Source organism: Bos indicus x Bos taurus, chromosome 13 (assembly GCF_003369695.1).
Source record: "Bos indicus x Bos taurus breed Angus x Brahman F1 hybrid chromosome 13, Bos_hybrid_MaternalHap_v2.0, whole genome shotgun sequence".
Lineage (NCBI taxonomy): Eukaryota > Metazoa > Chordata > Mammalia > Artiodactyla > Bovidae > Bos > Bos indicus x Bos taurus.
In genome coordinates, this window is record NC_040088.1 from 41,506,647 (window position 1) to 41,523,398 (window position 16,752).

Here is a 16,752-nt window from a genome sequence, read left to right on the forward strand (position 1 = left end):
CGCAATCCAGGCTTTCCTTGAATTAGTTGGTAACAACACACTGATGAAGGAAAAGAGGACAAGAAGATTCAGGAGGGTAGCGTGTTAAGCCCCTCATAGGGCGGCGCGCCTGGGGCCGGTTGGCGGGGCGGGTCCCCCTTGACAGAGGTGCGGGGCCCCCGGGAGCCTGCGCGGCCGGCCCCGCCCGAGGACCTCGCAGGCAGGGCTGAATTTACTCATCCTCGGGCGAGGTGATCCCGGGCGCGAGGGCGGGCGCAGGGCGCCCGGAGGACCCAGTAATCCGAGAACGCAGCATCAGCCCTTCCCACCAGGCACTTCCTTCCTTTTCCCGAACGTCCAGGGAGGGGGACCGCTCACTTATAAACTCGAGCCCGAGCCTGGTGGCCTGTCAGAGACTGCCTCGCCACAGCCGGACGCGCCGGGTCGGAGACAGACGCGAGCAGCTGTCGCCGGGGGCTCCCCGCGTCTCTCTGCCACAGCCGGGACTCTGTGCGCGGCGTGCGGACACTATGCTGCGCGTCCTGCTCCTCGGCGTGCTGGCCCCCGCCGGCCTGGGGCTCCCGGCACCCCCTGAACCGCAGCCCCTCGGCGGCCAGTGCGTCGATCTTGACTGCTTCGCCGTCTTCCGGGGCCCTGCGACTTTCCTCGCCGCCAGCCGAGTCTGCGAGCGCCTGCAGGGCCACCTGATGACTGTGCGCTCCTCGGTGGCGGAAGATGTCATCTCCCTGCTCCTGAGCGGCGACGGCCCGCGCCTCTGGATCGGTCTGCAGCGCCCGCCAGGCTGCGACGACCCAGAGCACTCCGGGCCCTTGCGCGGCTTCCAGTGGGTGACGGGCGACAACCGCACCAGCTTCAGCAGGTGGGCGCGGCCTCACGACGACGGGGCGCGCCTCTGCGGTCCGCTGTGCGTCGCCGTCTCGGCGGCTGCCGGGGCGCTGGCACCGGGAGAGCCCGCCTGGGAGGAGCGGCCGTGCGACGCGGAGGCAGACGGCTTCCTCTGCGAGTTCCACTTCGCCGCCTCCTGCAGGCCGCTGGCTGTGGACCCTGGCGCCACGGCGGCCGCGGGCCTCTCGATCACCTATGGCACCCCTTTCGGAGCCCGCGGCGCGGACTTTCAGGCGCTCCCGCTGGGCAGTACGGCCGCGGTGGCGCCCCTCGGGGTGGAGCTGGAGTGCGCGGCGCCGCCAGGGGAGACCGAGGGGCGCTGGAGCAGGGAAGCCCCGGGCGCCTGGGCCTGCGGCGTCGAGCGCGGCGGCTGCCAGCACGAGTGCAAGGGGAGTGCTGGGGCTTCGAACTGCTTGTGTCCGGCGGACGCCGCCCTGCAGGCGGACGGACGCTCCTGCGGGCTGCCGGCCGAGCACCCGTGCCACCAACTCTGCGAGCACTTCTGCCACCTCCACGGGCTCGGCAACTACACGTGCATCTGCGAGGCAGGCTACCAGCTGGCCGCCGACCAGCACCGATGTGAGGACGTGGACGACTGCGCGCAGTTGCCCAGTCCGTGCCCGCAACGCTGCGTCAACACGGAGGGCGGCTTCCAGTGCCACTGCGACACTGGCTATGAGTTGGTGGACGGCGAGTGCGTGGACCCCGTGGACCCGTGCTTTGACAATAACTGCGAGTACCAGTGCCAACCGGTGGGCCGGTCCGAACACAAGTGCATCTGCGCCGAGGGCTTCGCGCCAGTCCCCGGTGCCCCGCACAAGTGCCAGATGTTCTGCAACCAGACTTCGTGCCCGGCTGACTGCGATCCTCACTACCCGACCATCTGCCGGTGCCCCGAAGGCTATATCATAGACGAGGGCTCCACGTGCACGGACATCAACGAGTGTGACACCAACATCTGCCGTGGCCAGTGCCACAACCTCCCCGGCACTTACGAGTGCATCTGCGGGCCTGACTCGGCCCTCTCTGGCCAGATTGGCATCGACTGTGACTCCACCCAGGTGAATGAGGAGCGGGGCACCCCGGAGGACTATGGCGGCTCTGGGGAGCCCCCGGTCAGCCCGACTCCGGGCGCCACCGCACGCCCCTCGCCGGCACCTGCTGGTCCCCTGCACTCGGGCGTGCTCGTGGGCATCTCCATTGCAAGCCTGTCTCTGGTGGTGGCGCTTCTGGCCCTCCTTTGCCACCTGCGCAAGAAGCAGGGCGCCTCGCGGGGGGAGCTGGAGTACAAGTGCGGGGTCCCCGCCAAGGAGCTGATGCTGCAGCAGGTGAAGACTGAGCGGACACCTCAGAAACTCTGAGAAGCCTGGTATCCAGACTTCCTTCCCTCCTCCCGGCCCCGCAGCCCTTCTCTCCCCATCCCCTGCCCCAAGCACCTTAGCTGGCGTCAGAATAGAAGACCCCTCGCCCCTCTTCTTTCACTGCTTCTGCACTTGGCTATGGAGGAGAGGAAAGGGGGCGTTGGAAGTTTGGCCCCAGCCACTTCCATGATGTCATCAGACAAGCGAGCAGGGATGACAGCTTCATTGTGACAGGTTGCAAAGTGTCCTGTGCCCTCACCAAGGGGCTGGGGTGGGGGGGTGTGTGTTCTTGGTTGGCAGCCTGGGGGCAGACATCATTCCAGCGGACTGATGAGTGACACTGAGTCAAGGATAATGACCCCAATATTTATTTTTTGTTCTTCTGCTTTTTTCCCTACCCTGTGTGTGTCCAACACCAGCCTTCCTCCCCTCCCCTCTCCCTCCTGCTCTATTTATGTGTGTGCTCCCATTTGTTATGGGATCCTTACACTATCTTGGTGAAGTTTTTCCAGCCCTCTTGTGTTTATGAAGCTAAGCCCCATTTCATCCTTTTCATTTCTCCCAACTTTCCCCTTCCAGGAACTCGGCTGACCTACCTGAGCCACCCTGTCTCTATTTGGACCCTATTTTTCTGCTCTTAGCTGTCTGCTTGGGCAGAACTGCTTTGTGAAACAGAAAGAAAAACACTAGAAATAAGAACGGTTGAGAATCTGTTCTTTCACCAGAGTTGCTATTTTATCCTGAGATTTCAGGCTTCCAGAGCAATAGCATTTTAAGAAAGGTTAAAATATAAAGGGCATTTATTAGACTCATGTTGCTGGACTGATCTAGGAATTCAACCCAAGATTTTCATTTTTATTTTCAAACAATGAACCTGGGTTTTACTGTTGTTGTTGCTGTTTTGATTTGGAAAGTAGTCATCATTAAGCTTCTTATGCAGTGTCTTTTCCTATGATTATTATTAGTTATTTGTGAAAATATTGAAAATGGTTGCTCTGAATTGAGAGGAGATGGAAGCCCATCCCAGGAGACAGTGTAAGAAAGTTTCAGCTGCAGAATTCACGCCAGTGGCCATTTGGACTCTCATGGTCCTTGTCATTTGTGGGCCCAAATAAAACCAGCTCTACTGGTTTTTTGAATTTGGGAGCTTGGGGATGGAAGCTGCAGCATGGCCGGTTAGGGCCTCTTCTTGATCAGGCCCTCCAGGATTTCTCCCACATTGGAGGAACAGTTTTCTGAGCCCAGCCATTTGGAATGCAGTCCAGGAGGTGGGATCTGCCCCGGCAAGCTGGTTAGAAATGCCCTCAGGCGCCATCCCACCTACTGCACGAGAATCTACATTTTAACAAGTTCAGCAGGGGGCTGTCTGCTCCGTATATTTGAGGAGAGCTGTTCCAGACAGCTGCCAACGTTCTGGAACAGATTAAATATGAGTAATAAGTAGCAGGCCAAGTCAGGCCCTATATTCAAGAAACTGAGGAATTAACTGAGGAATTTTCCTTTTATAGCTTTGCTTTCTGGTAGAAGAGCCTAGGTACACACCTTTAGACATTGCTACACAGGGTCTTTGGTTCAAGTAAGCTAGGAATGCAATGCTTAGTGTATGGAAAAAAATGTATCATGTAAATGTATCTTTTGTAATGCAAAGGTTTTCCTCTATTGTTTTGTAAACTCAGCACATTTGTACATAGTTATTTATTTATTGGAGATAAACTAGAACACGGGCAAAACTCCTGCTTATGATGTCACTTGTAGAAAATAAATAACGGTGCTCTTGGTTTTTGTGTTGGTTCACCTCATTCCCACAGCCCCTTAATTTTATGCTATTAAGCAAGGCTTATGAAAAATGCAGATGCCAAGAGGTGCGTTTAAAGGCTGCCCCCTACTCCATTACTAGCTCCATCCACTTCTGGCTCATCGCTGACTTTCGAAGGTCTTTCCAGAGGAGGTTGTTTTCACTGTAGAAGGATTTCGTGTTATATCTGTGTGCACAAATATTTATTTTTCTTCTGTAACCATGACAACTTCATACACAGGATTTATGCCTATGTGTTTTAAAATACATTATAGGAGTATTTGTTGGGCCGAGTTAAAGAAGCAGTCCTTCTTGGGGCATTTCCAGAATCTTGGCCCTGTATCCCTCAACAAATGATTTGGCATTATCTGGGCTCAGAGATATTCAAACACAAAAGTCACCCTGTGGCTCAGAAACCAAGGTCTCATGCAGTATGAAATCATCCTCGTTTCTCTTGGAGATTACAAACACTGTCTTTTTAATACATGCATATCTTGGGTCCCTCTTCCTGGGATGGTGAAACTGGCTGAATTTTACATGCAGTGTTTGAAAGTTTTCAGAAAGCAGAAGTTGGAAGAAAATTGGACTTAGTCAAATATCCAAATATTTTTACATATTTGGATCCTGCTGAATTTCTTAGTTTTAATCTGAGTAATTGGTGTCATAGAAATGCAAGATTTCAACACCCTGTTCTGGATGAAGGAGATGGCTTTTGGGGTGTGTGGGAGCAAGGGGGATGGTGGTGAGGGTTGGGTGGTCCCAGGTACCTTCCCGAGATGACCAGAGCAGGAGTTACACTCAGTAGTTGGAAGCCTAGCGAAAAACCAGATTCAATAATAGGTACATATGAAGAAATAACTCCATGAATTGGGGCAAAGCAGTTGCCAAAGAATCGTGCTGGGGTGGGGAGGGGAGAGTGACACCTTATCTATTGTCCTCACTACCCAGCCTTCTATTTTTTCCAAAGGGTCTGCTTCCAAGGAGCTGTCAAACTAACTTTCAAAGGCTCATTGCTTGGCATTCCTTGGCAGTCCAAGGAAGACTCCTTGCTTCCTCTGCAGGGAGCATGGGTCCCATCACTGGTCGGGGAACTAAGATTTTAAATGCCGCCCAGTGGGGCCAAATAAATATAAGTGTCTTTCTTTTTTTTTTTTTTTTAAAAGGCTCATTGCTTTAGGATGTCTTCCTCCAAAGAGGGATATTTTTTCAAGAACACAAGAAAACCAAAGCGAGTGCTCAAGACTCAGAGGCGAGAACTGTCACCGGGGCATCTTGGACCCGAGAACAATGGTGGGGTGGGTGTCGACCTTGCTGAGGCCCTTCACTTTCTATCCCATGATAGAAGCACCTCCCCACCTACAGGCTTCATCTGAACTTGAGGTTGTCAAACCTCAGCCTCTCTCTGAAAAGACCCCGTATGAACAAGTCAGTTAACCCTAAAAACAAGTCCTCAGCACCTCAGACCAGAGTGGGTGGCCCTTGTAAAACGGGCCATAAGCCCTGCCTTCTGTTCACGTGGTTGACATCCAGGCCTCCTGGTCTCAGCAGGGTGTGTGGTGTGTGTTTGTGGGTAGTGTTCCAGGGCTCACAGGGCCTGGGGAAGGAGGCCAGGCTGGAGGAGTCAGAATTCAATCTGACGGCTCATGTGGCTTTTTTTTTTTTGTTCTCAGACCAAACCCTTTGGATCAGTTCAGCAAATATTTATTGAGCATGTGCTTTGTGTCTTGAGGGGTTGGGGGGGACACAGTGACCAACCCCCTGCCTTGAGAAGCTCGAGTTCTTGTGGGGGAGACATCATACAACCAATGAGCCCCTCCTGACCACCGCAAAACTGTATTTGCCTCTGAAACCACGGTGGGAACGGGGAAGAGGAGCCCAGAGAGACAGGGCTGGAGAGGCCAGTGGGCCAGCGGACACACGCTGGGCTGATGGAGGAGCAGGGTTGGTCCCAGGCAGAGCGCAGGGCAGAGCAGTCTGGGTGGTGGGGGGACAACAGGCACAAAGACCTTGTGCTGGAAGAGTCTTGGCAGAGGGTGTGGCGTGAGGTGGGCGAGGAGGAGGGGGTCCACGACAAGGCTGCAGAGGTGGGATGCAGAGAGAAAAGTGGAAGGAGGCCATAGGTCAGCTTAGAGATGTTAAATTCTATTCTCTGTGCAAATGTGCCACTCAAGGAGTCAGTCTCGTTAAGAGCAGTCGGATGATCTGTTTACCCACTGAAATCATTTGAGAAGACCACAGCTACTTCTAGACTTAGTTACATGTCCCCACGGGCAACACACGCACAGTCTGCATTCTAAGCATCCTTCAGGGCCAACAAGGAGTACGGGTGTCATGCACCCCTGGATACGAGTTGGAGCCTGAGATGGCGGTCACACGGCCACAGGCACCATGCAGCCTCCAAGGCTGGGACTTCCCTGGTGGCCTAGTGGTTGGGACTCGCTGTTTTCACTGCCATGGCCTGGGTTTAGTCCCATGGCTGGAGAACTGAAATCCCACAAACCACAAGGCCCAGCCAAAAATAACCCTCAAGCTGTAAATAGGGTGTTGTCAGGGCCCCCTGGATTTTGCAAGAGGACTGGACGAGGGGAGCTGGCCTGGGTCGGTGCCCCATAATGTAGCATATGCAGCATCGAACTGGTGGGTGCATAAGTGGGGAAAGAAAAAAAGTGTTGAGATCTGGAGTGCCTTGAGGACAAGTGCAAGCTTTCCAGCATGTGGCAAGGGTTCTTTCCAGGTGCCATGTGGTCACTTGGAAGGGCTGCTGCTTCCTAGACACGTATCCTTCTGGGATCTCAGGCATGGGGCAGAGCAGCAGGTGGGGAGGGTGACACAGCAGAGATGAAGCACGTCCTCAGGTGCAAACTCCATCTCAGAGCCCCACAGGCCCCTCAGAGAATGGGGTAGCAGGGGCCCTCCTTCCCCCCTCCTCTGTGCGCCCAGGGAAGCCACAGAGGAGGGGCAACCACAGCCTGAAGCAACTCCCACTCCAACCGCCACATCTAGTCACACCAAAGGGGAACCTGCTGAAGAGGAAAGGATCTTCAGTTCAAAGCAAGGCACCGGCCCTGTGTCCATGATGGTCACGGAGGGACCCAGCCCTTCCAGCCGTCTGTCTGCTACAGGGCACACGGCACTGGGCTGTGGACCTGGGCACCCAGCCCCCAGCCAGGGAGTCACAGGCCTCTGGGACTGAATCTCCAGTGGCCCATCAGAAATGGCCACTCAGACCAGCTCCTGCTGCCCCCTTCCTCCTCTCAGGGAAGGCAGTGCCCTCGTGCCACGAGGGGCTTTCCGGCCACCCCAGGTCCCCTGGTTGCCGTCCTCCTCTCTGTAGGGAAAGAAGAGCCTAAGGCCCGAGGGGCTTTTGCCTGCTGCTAAGGGACCAGGAGTGTTAGTATCTGCAGGCCCTGGTGGGTGGGGGTTAATGCCTGTGATTTCTTCTTCAAACCACCATACAACTGACATACACCCAAACTCGTCCCCCTCCCCCCTTTAATTTGGCAAATATTTCTACGAGTCCTGAAGAACACACATTTGTGGAGACACTGCTGTCATCACTATACAGAATATTTTCATGACACTAGAAAGTTTCCTCTTCTGATGTTGGGCTCATCTACACGACAGGCCACACAAAGTTGGTTTCCACTCTGACACTCCTTAAGGCCTCCTCCCGCCCCTCCATACAATCTCCCCAAAACGAGGGTCTTGTGTTGTCACGTTCGAATCCAAAGACAAGATTTTCCAAGGATTGACCAGACAGACATCCTCTCTTCCCTTTCACCAATAGGTTTTAACAAAACCCAGCTCATGTGTCTTCCCAGACCCTGCTCAATCTCCCCGTGCTTGGGCCCGAATCCTTACAGCCCACTGGAGAGTGTAAAGACGCAAAATGAGACATTTCAGAGAACAGGAAGTAAGGATGTACTGTTCAAGATGCCCCATGTGCTCCCCCCACACCCGCACAGCCACAGCCCTTCCTGAGGCTCCTGAGTGTGACCTTCTCATGTGGACAGAGCAGGGGACAGAAGACCCCTAAGTTCACATTGATTGTGTGTTGAATCAGGGTTAATCATTATGTCATCCCTTCACGGAAAACCGAGGTCACAGAAAAGATGGAAAAACATGTCTCCATGGTTGTCCTGACTCAGTGGGGGACAGCAAGCTCATCTGAAAACATCCCTGACTTTCTTGGCATTTCTTCATAAAACAACACAGACTATCCCCGCCTCTGCCTGTCTGTCTTATTCAGAACGTGTGCCCGGGTTCAGCACTGTCTCCTTTTGTTTTGAGAGCGCCCTTCTTCCTTTTTTTGGGTCAGCAGGTTCAGATGTAGGCAAACAACAGATTTCCTCTCACCAGAGAAATGAAATATTGTTTTAACATCAGATTCTAACAGAATCAAAATCCTCTTCAGCATGTTTTGAAAGTGTGATTGCGAAAGATAGAAGGAGCCCTGGGGATGGTTAGTTCAGTCACACCCTCTGGAAACAGTGGAAGCAAATGGGGTGGCAGAAGTGGAAGGGTTTCAGGAATCCAGTGAAGAAAGCCAGGATTCCAAACTGGGGTCCATGATGTTAACGCCCTCCACCCGAGGGCAGACATCTGCCCTGCCTACACCTGAAATAACCTTACCCTGGACAAGACTCCCTCCCTGGGAAGCCCCTCTACTGCACACTCAACTTCAGGCGGGGTCTCCTTGTCCTCCTGGAATCTTCTGTCATCACCTGGAGACAAGCCTTCTCAGTGTCAAAACGTGTAGAACCATACACATAACAGGAGTGAATTTTGTTATTGTTGTTGAATCCTTCAGTCGTGTCCAACTCTTTGCAACCCCATGGACTCTAGCCCACCAGGCTCCTCTGTCCTCCACTATCTCCCAGAGTTTGCTCAAATCCATGTCCATTGAGTCAGTGATGCAATTTTACCATATATAAATTATACTCCCATAAAAATGGTTTTGAAAGAAATCACAGCCTTCTCGGAATGGCTAAAGAAAGCTAGATGCAAAAAAATATAGAAACACCAATGGGAACTTGCTGTTTGACTCCGGGAACTCAAAGCAGGGTTCAGTAACAACCTAGAGGGGGAGGGAGGTGGGAGGGATGTTCAACACGGGTAAACCTGTGGCTGATTTGTGTTCATGTTAGGTAGAAACCAAGACAATGCTGTAAAGCAATTACGCTTCAGTTAAAAGTAAATTTGTAAAAATTACAAAAACAACCAAGCACAATCCCCCCAAATACCCCTCAGCTCTCTGGAGCATCCCCCAATCCTCCTCCTGTGCCACTGGGTCTCCATCTGAGAACCGAGCCTCCCAGGCTGGCCCCGCACACCCAGGCCGGACACTCTTGTTCTGCCCTGTCTCCAGGGGTCCCGCAGCTTCCTTGTGGCCATGCTGGGTCAGTGACTAGTGACCCATTCCTGTTCCATGTCCCCAAATCTGTCCTCTCACCTGGCTCACCGTCCACACCTCGCCAGCTAGGAAGCCTCAGGTCTTATTTTGGTGGTCAGGGCTCCCTTTCTAGGCAACATGGTTGATGATTTTGGATTTTTGTTTTTAATTTGGTTCCCTCGTTTTCAAAAGAGGCCCACCCTGATAGACACTAGGCCAATCTAGTCACAGGACCTGGGACCCTACCTCCTTGGTGATAAAATGATTTTAAAGCATTAAAATGATGAGGACAGACTCCTTCGGCCAATCTCCCCCTGAAAAATGGAGGTACATGTACCCCGGTTTTTTAGGGACTTGGAATTGTCCATGGGTTCTTGGCCAGGTGGACCCATGCGTCTCATTGTCACCACTGTCCCACGGCCTAAGTCCCCAGTGGGGAGCCTCTGGTCCTCATCTGCCAACGTGTCCCAGTGATCGGCAATCACTGGACTCTGTTCCTGTCCCACTGGACACTCTCAGTGCCTCCTTTCCCGGCCGCTGGGACCCATCACCCCCTCTGCTTTGGCTCTTCTGCCAAGCCCTATGGTCCTAGTGACTCCCATGTAGCCCATAGAGGACGTGGCCCCCCACAGCCTTCCTAGGGAGGCTGCCCTGTACAAAGTAGGGTCCTGGGTGCCTCACCTTGCCAAGGCCTGGTCCCTGATGCTTCTTATTTTGGCCCAGAAGTGTACTCTCGTTCCTGGGCTTATCTGATTAATGCCAGTTCAGTTCAGTTCAGTCGCTCAGTTGTGTCCAAGTCTTTGCGACCCCATGGACAGCAGCACACCAGGCCTCCCTGTCCATCACCAACTCCCAGAGCTTACTCAAACTCATGTCCATCGAGTTGGTGATGCCATCCAACCCTCTTGTCTTCTGTTGTCCCCTTCTCCTCCCACCTTCAATCTTTCCCAGCATCAGGGTCTTTTCCAATGAGTTAGTTCTTCACAACAGGTGGCCAGAGTATTGGAGTTTCAACTTTAGCCTCAGTCCTTCCAATGAATATTCAATACTGATTTCCTTTAGGATGGACTGGTTGGATCTCCTTGCGGTCCAAGGGACTCTCAAGAGTCTTCTCCAGATTCAAGATTAATTCAAAATTAATGCAAGGGGTGACCACTAAGCAGCCTCCAGGCTCCAAGAGGGCAGGGCCCCATCTACAGAGCCTCCCCCACCACCCTGTCCTGATAGACTTGGTACGTGATGTGCGGTCAGCCTGCCTCCCCTGAACTCTGCACTTGCCTTCCCAGGGCAGAGCCACGGGGCATGGTGCCCGCTGACCAGGTGCAACAGGACAGGTCTCTGGGTTCTGACATTTGTGCTGACGGAGTTGGAGGTTATTCGGTTATCTCCTCAGGGAGAGGGAGGGCGGGGTGGGAATGATTCACAGTTTCAACGGCCTGGCGGAGAACAGCTTCGATGGGCAGGTTTGCAGGAATTTTCCCAGCCACTTTTCAAGCTGCCAAGTCTGATTTCTCGATTTCTGAGGTAGCAGAGCCAACACAGACCTCGTGTGGTTGTTTTTCCCTTTGATATCAGTGTTGGCACCTACCATGTGCTAGGTAGGGCGATTTCATGGTGAAAGTGAAGGCAAGAATTTAAAGATAAATGTGCAAACTGCATTCATGTTTGCTGAAAACATAGTGCTGACCAACTGGGCAAGAATTCTGATGAGTGATCACCTGTCACGTGTGAATACCATCTTCCTGATCATCTGCAAAAAATTTAATGCCTGGCTGGTCATTGCACAGTAAATCAAAGGCAGTTTTAAAATGTAAAGCTAGTTCACTGGTGGAAAGTGCCTGAAGGCTGTTTCTACCTGGGATAAAAATGTTTTCATTCCTGATGCAGCCGCAAGCTGGGACCTCCTGGTCTTGATAAGTGGAGCAGGACTGGGGTCAGAGGGTGTCTATATGGCCGATGCCCCAGGCCAGTAAAACGTGCAGGTATCCTCAGAGCTCAAGGGAGGGTTTTATGCAGTGAAGACCCTTGTTACTACAGCTGGCTCTAGTGCTCTAGTGCATTCCCAACAAACGCTTGGCATGACTCGTAGCTGCCGAGTTGTTAAGCCCGAGAGTTGAGAAGGCCCTGCAGCTGACAAAGAAGACAGCCCAGCAAGACACCCCCTCTCCACCGCATGATTCATGATTCCAAGGTCAAAGGCAGTGTCAGTGCTCATTTTTAACAAGTGGTGAAGAGAGCGGTACACACAGAGGAATGCCGTAATCCCCTCCCACCGCCTCAGCACCCCACTCCTGCTTCCTTGAAGTTGTGTTGCAGCTGGGAAGAACTCAAAACTCAGTCTCAGGTGGGACCTGAGGCTTTGTGCACATTTCAGGTGGGAAACTGAGGCTCAGCGAGGTTACACTGCTATCCACTGTGTTAGCTGGCGACGAGGTCCCCTGCTTTCCATCACCTTGTTTTTAATCATCACCAACTAAGTTGAAAAGGTTGCATTTATTCAGGGGGAAAAGGCCCTTGCCCCCCTGTGATAATAAGTTACAGTATTCGGAATTATTCATAATTCAGGTGAAATTAAAATATAGACTTCAGGACGTCCAAAGAATCAGAATAGATGTTTGTACAGGACTGGGTCTCCCTCCTGCAGGATGAAAGAAAGTTGTATTTAGACTTCAGTCTGTTAATAACACAAAATACTCAGGCAGAGGGAATTCCCTGGTGGTACAGTAGTTAAGAACATTCCTTGCAATGCAGGAGACACGGGTTCAATCTCTGGTCTGGGAACTAAGATCCTAGATGGGAATTAAGATGCTGTAGGGCAATTAAGGCTGAGCACCACAACCAGAGAGCTCAGTGGAGACCCAACATAGCCACACAAAAAAATTACTCAGCAGAGCATGAGCGTTGCCAGGGCTCTGGATCAGTGCCCAGTCTGGCATGTCAGAGAGTGTGCTCCGTGACAGTCACTGCGGGAGGCTGAAGAGAGGCCTCCAAGCCCCACTCAGGACTGGGGCAGAGACCTGGAGCTCAGGCCCATTCAGATCACTGCCTGCGCCGGGGAACCATGTGCCTAGCTGGAACCACATTAACCTGTGTGGTTCATGCAGCTCAGCTCAACCACTTGTACCAAGTGTCTCCACAGCCAGGCATCACCAGGCACCAGGGAACAAAGACAGTTGACTTTCAAAGGCCGCCAGGAGGTTACGGTTACACGCAGCCCCAACAACTGACTGACTCCTGATGTCCAAGGTGATTCCAGGGCATACTGCCAGGTCGGGGGTGGTCTGTGTGCATGTGTGTGTGTGTGAGTGCGTGTGTGTATGTGTGTGGGTGGGGTTCACGCCTTCATTAGGAGCTTCCCGCCCACAGCCACGTCTCCCGTCTATAGTGCAGACTTGGCTACATGTTTTCTCTCTGAGACAGATGGAGACCACCCCCGGGCAGATTTGAAGCATCTGTGCCTCCACCTGGAGAAGGAAATGGCAACCCACTCCAGTGTTCTTGCCTGGAGAATCCCAGGGACAGGGGAGACTGCTGGGCTGCCGTCTCTGGGGTTGCACAGAGTCAGACATGACTGAAGCTACTGAGCAACTTAGCAGTGCCTCCACTTAGACTCCAGCCCACGCGACTCACTGATCCCCACTGATCATTGCTTCCGGGTCACTGGGCTGGCTGGCCGCGTGAGGGAGTAAGTGTCCAATGGTCACTTTTAAGGCTGTTTCTTTTTTTCATCCAGTAAAGGAGAAAACAGCATCTGCAGCCACGTGGAAAAGTCCCTAAGGTTAGGCTGGGGATGGCTCTCTTGATTTTATAGGCAGAACTTGAAGGCCTAGGTTCAGCCACTGGCTGGGTCACAGGACACTGGATCCAGGACCAGAATTCAGCTCTCCTGCCCATTTCTAGAACACCAGGTGCCCGCTCACATCCGTGAAGCCTTGCTTTGGCCCGAGAGCTTCAGGGGAGGGTGTTGTTCTGCTTTCCCTCCTCCCTGGCTTTGAGGGAGGCGTCCTTGCCCACCGGGGAAGTAGAGGGTGGTGGTGGAGGGTTCCCCTCTGGCCTTGCCCCATCCTTCGGGCTTTCTTTAGCCTTCCAGCACCCCCTGTGTCCACCTTGGTGCCTGCAGGGTGTCTGAAGAGACCCAAGTCCAGCAGGTCCTGGGCTAAGGCAGGCCCAGGATGCTTTCTCCTGAAGCTTTCCTGCCAGGAAGCTGTGAGCTCCACGAGGCCGACACTCGGGGGAGTAGATGGGGCCTCTCCTCAGGGGCCAGCTCCCCTCCAGCCCTAGTATCTTCTTCTTGCTGCCAGGACCGGCCAGCCAGACCCAGAAGTGTCCTTGGCTGAGCTGAGCCCGTTTGCCGTCCAGCCCCCTGCAGGAGCCCCGCACGCATCTCTGCAGCCCCCGCCTCCACTCTTGGCAGAAAACAGAACTGAAGCTCCTCTTAAGCTGACTCTGTCCTTTGGGGAAAGATAATTTATCCTTGGGTTAATATCAGGCAAAAAGTTATGGCCTTTTACTGTGTTCAGCCTCCATCTGTTTATTATCTACATCTGGCTGATGTTTTACTGAATGTCGACTCTTTTTTATTAGCGGGTGATAGAGCTGCCTCCTCCATCCAAAATCCGGGCTGGTTTCCATCTGCCTCCCCAGATTCCCCCCACGGCCATCACCGTGTGCATCGCTGCCATGAGGAGGTCTCTTGCTCTCACACCAGTGGGTGGATGGGTGCAAAAAACCCTATTGTCGGAACGAGATGGCATTTATGCTCCTGGCTTCTTCGTTTTTACTGACCTGGTTTCATGCCTCATGACAAACCCATGCCAGGTTTCTCCAAATCTTTTCTACTCACAGGAAGCTGGCTGCTGGCCCACGATGACCAGGGTGACACCTGTGATTGCAAGTATACATTGGGGCCCTGGGGGGTTTGACAAAGTCGGGGTCCCGGGCTGTCACACACCAATACCTCTCTGCACAAGGGCCTTGGAACAGTGGCCAAGGGGGAGAGTTTGGAGGCATCTCCCTTCCACCTCCTCTTTCTGAACATGCTGTATCCCCACCACAGGCAGAAAGTCTGGGCCAAGCAGGGGTGCTGGCTGCCTCCACCCTCCAGATGGTTCTCTCTCAGGCAGAGTTGCTGTAACAAGTCACATACGTGTGGCCACTCTTCCCGGCACCCTCTGTTCCTTCCCCATGAAAAACAGCCAGAGTTTCAAGAATGATTCACATCCTAGACCAGTTCTCAGAGGGTCCTGCTCCCTTGCAAACTTCCTTCTAAGAGTCAGAATCCTGGGGCAAGGGGAAGCCGGAGGGGCTCTGATGCTCTTGGGGCTGGACACAGACTGCATGAAGCAGGTGGTTTTCAGGGGAGCACCCTGCACGGGTAGTCTTCTCCTAAATTCCAGAGAGTGTGACTTCACACCCCGAGGCTGGACTATCTCCGGCTGGACGCCCGTCCAGTAGCCCCCAGCTCCAGCCCTCTCTGCTAGTGTGTACAGAGTGCGGAAGAATTTCTGAGTTAGGGGTGTGCCCTGAAAAGTTCTGCAGTGGGTGGTGCTGGCCCTTGGGAACCCAGCCTCTGGAAGCAGTGGCCTCCTGGTCCTCCCAGCTCAGTATTGATGAACTGGCTCCCAGATGAACCTGGAATCCTGTGGATCAGAGGAGGTGGAGAATGGGGACTCGTAGTGGTGTCACTGTCTCTCCAAATTCTGTGTTTATAGAGAAGAATCAGAGAGGCAGTTGAGACAGAGGCCACCCCACAGCAGTGACTTCTCTAGAGGGTGAGCACACAGGCACAGGTTTTCCTCCTACGGTGGACTTGAGGGGACACAGGCCCCCCGCAATGGGCTGGTCCTGAAATGGACAGTCTTCTGTGCAAGTTCCATTTCCTACCTCGCTCTCACGTTCCATCATGCCGCGAACCCCAGGCCCAGGTTGGGAGTGGGATACAGTGATATCTTAGCTTTGAAAAAATGACTCAAGTGAGGAAAACAAAGTTGAGTTGATACCAAGTGTCACTGTCCTTGACCCAATGTCATCATGTGACTAAGCTTCATGGACATGAAGAGTAAGAGATGGGGAAGTCCCGGGTCAACGTGGAGGTTCTTCCTCAAAGTCAAGAAAACGTCACTTGGCTGACCTACCGGGCGTTTGGTTGAGTTGACGGTGTTGGGTGGGGCTGGGGACAGAGTCGTTTTTGGAGGTAGCTTAGCATAAGGTCTTGGTCTGAATCTCCACTCCACTGCCCCCTAGCTGTGTGGTTCTGGGCAGATTACCCAACCTCTCTACAAAGTGGTACATGGGCTGCCCTGTGGGCTAAATAAGCTAATGTATGGGAAGCAGTTACAACAGCTAGATGTGATCATTAACACCCCAAAACAGGGAGCTTGGTAGCTCACAGCTCCTGGGTGCGTGTGTGTTTGCCCCAGGTGTGCTGACTTAGGCAGTTGAGTACTTATCAGTGCGGGTGAGCTGGGAGGGGCAGATGTCACTCCTGGGACGTGGAGGCTGCTAGTATCTGAGAGGCTAGGCTCAGAGCCTGCTAAGGCTGACCGTGGACCAGGCGGTCCCATCCCCACTAGAGCCTGGGACGGAGGGTGGGGGTCTGACGTAGCCTTGGCTTTCAGGAACTGTTTCCCAGAGAGCCAGGTCCTCTCTGCAGTGTGAGTAGTTGACACTGGCTGTATGTTGGCACTAGAAGGGAGCCCAGGCCTGTCCCAGACACTCTAAGTTACTTGGTCTGGAGGTGCCCCAGGCATCTGAATGTTTGGGAGGCTTTCTGGAAAATCCTAAAATGCACCGATGCAACACTTTTATTTTTTAAATTTAAATTAATCAGTTTATTTGGCTGCGCTGGGTCTTAGTTGGGCACGTGGGTCTTAGTTCCTTGACCAGAGCTAGAACGTGGGCTCCCTGCGTTTGGAGCTCAGAGTCCCAGCCTCTGGACCACCATGGAAGTCCCCTGAGGCAACTTCTAACTGAATGGAATTATGGAAAGGCAGGAAGCCAGGGGCCACCCTGGGTGGGAATCACTGTGCCCCCAGGAGGGGCTGCAGGGAGAGCCTGGGAGCAACCAATCAGAGGCCCTTCTGCTCAGGGGAGCAACCAATCAGAGGCCTTTCTGCTCAAGGGGGTTAGCCTGGTGTCCTCCTGGCTGGAAGAGGCTGGGCCTCAGAGCTGTGCGCTCCCTGGCCGTAAATGGACATCGGAAGGGGAACATACACTCCGTTTCCCAAGCAGGAGAGAACCCAGTGTGACAATCACGCAGAGTACAAGGGGCGGGAATGAGGCCACTTGTGTTGTGTTTCCAGCTCACCGGTCTCTTCTGT

The 16,752-nt window shown here is 53.4% G+C and overlaps 1 protein-coding gene across 1 annotated transcript; it reads left to right on the top strand.

Annotated features, from left to right (window-relative positions):
* The first annotated feature begins 349 nt into the window (after positions 1-349).
* Positions 350-4,024, top strand: THBD (thrombomodulin). Its single transcript, XM_027559570.1, has one exon. It carries the CDS (start codon positions 510-512, stop codon positions 2,244-2,246), a length of 1,737 nt encoding a protein of 578 aa, XP_027415371.1. The 5' UTR covers positions 350-509; the 3' UTR covers positions 2,247-4,024.
* Positions 4,025-16,752: the final 12,728 nt, after the last annotated feature.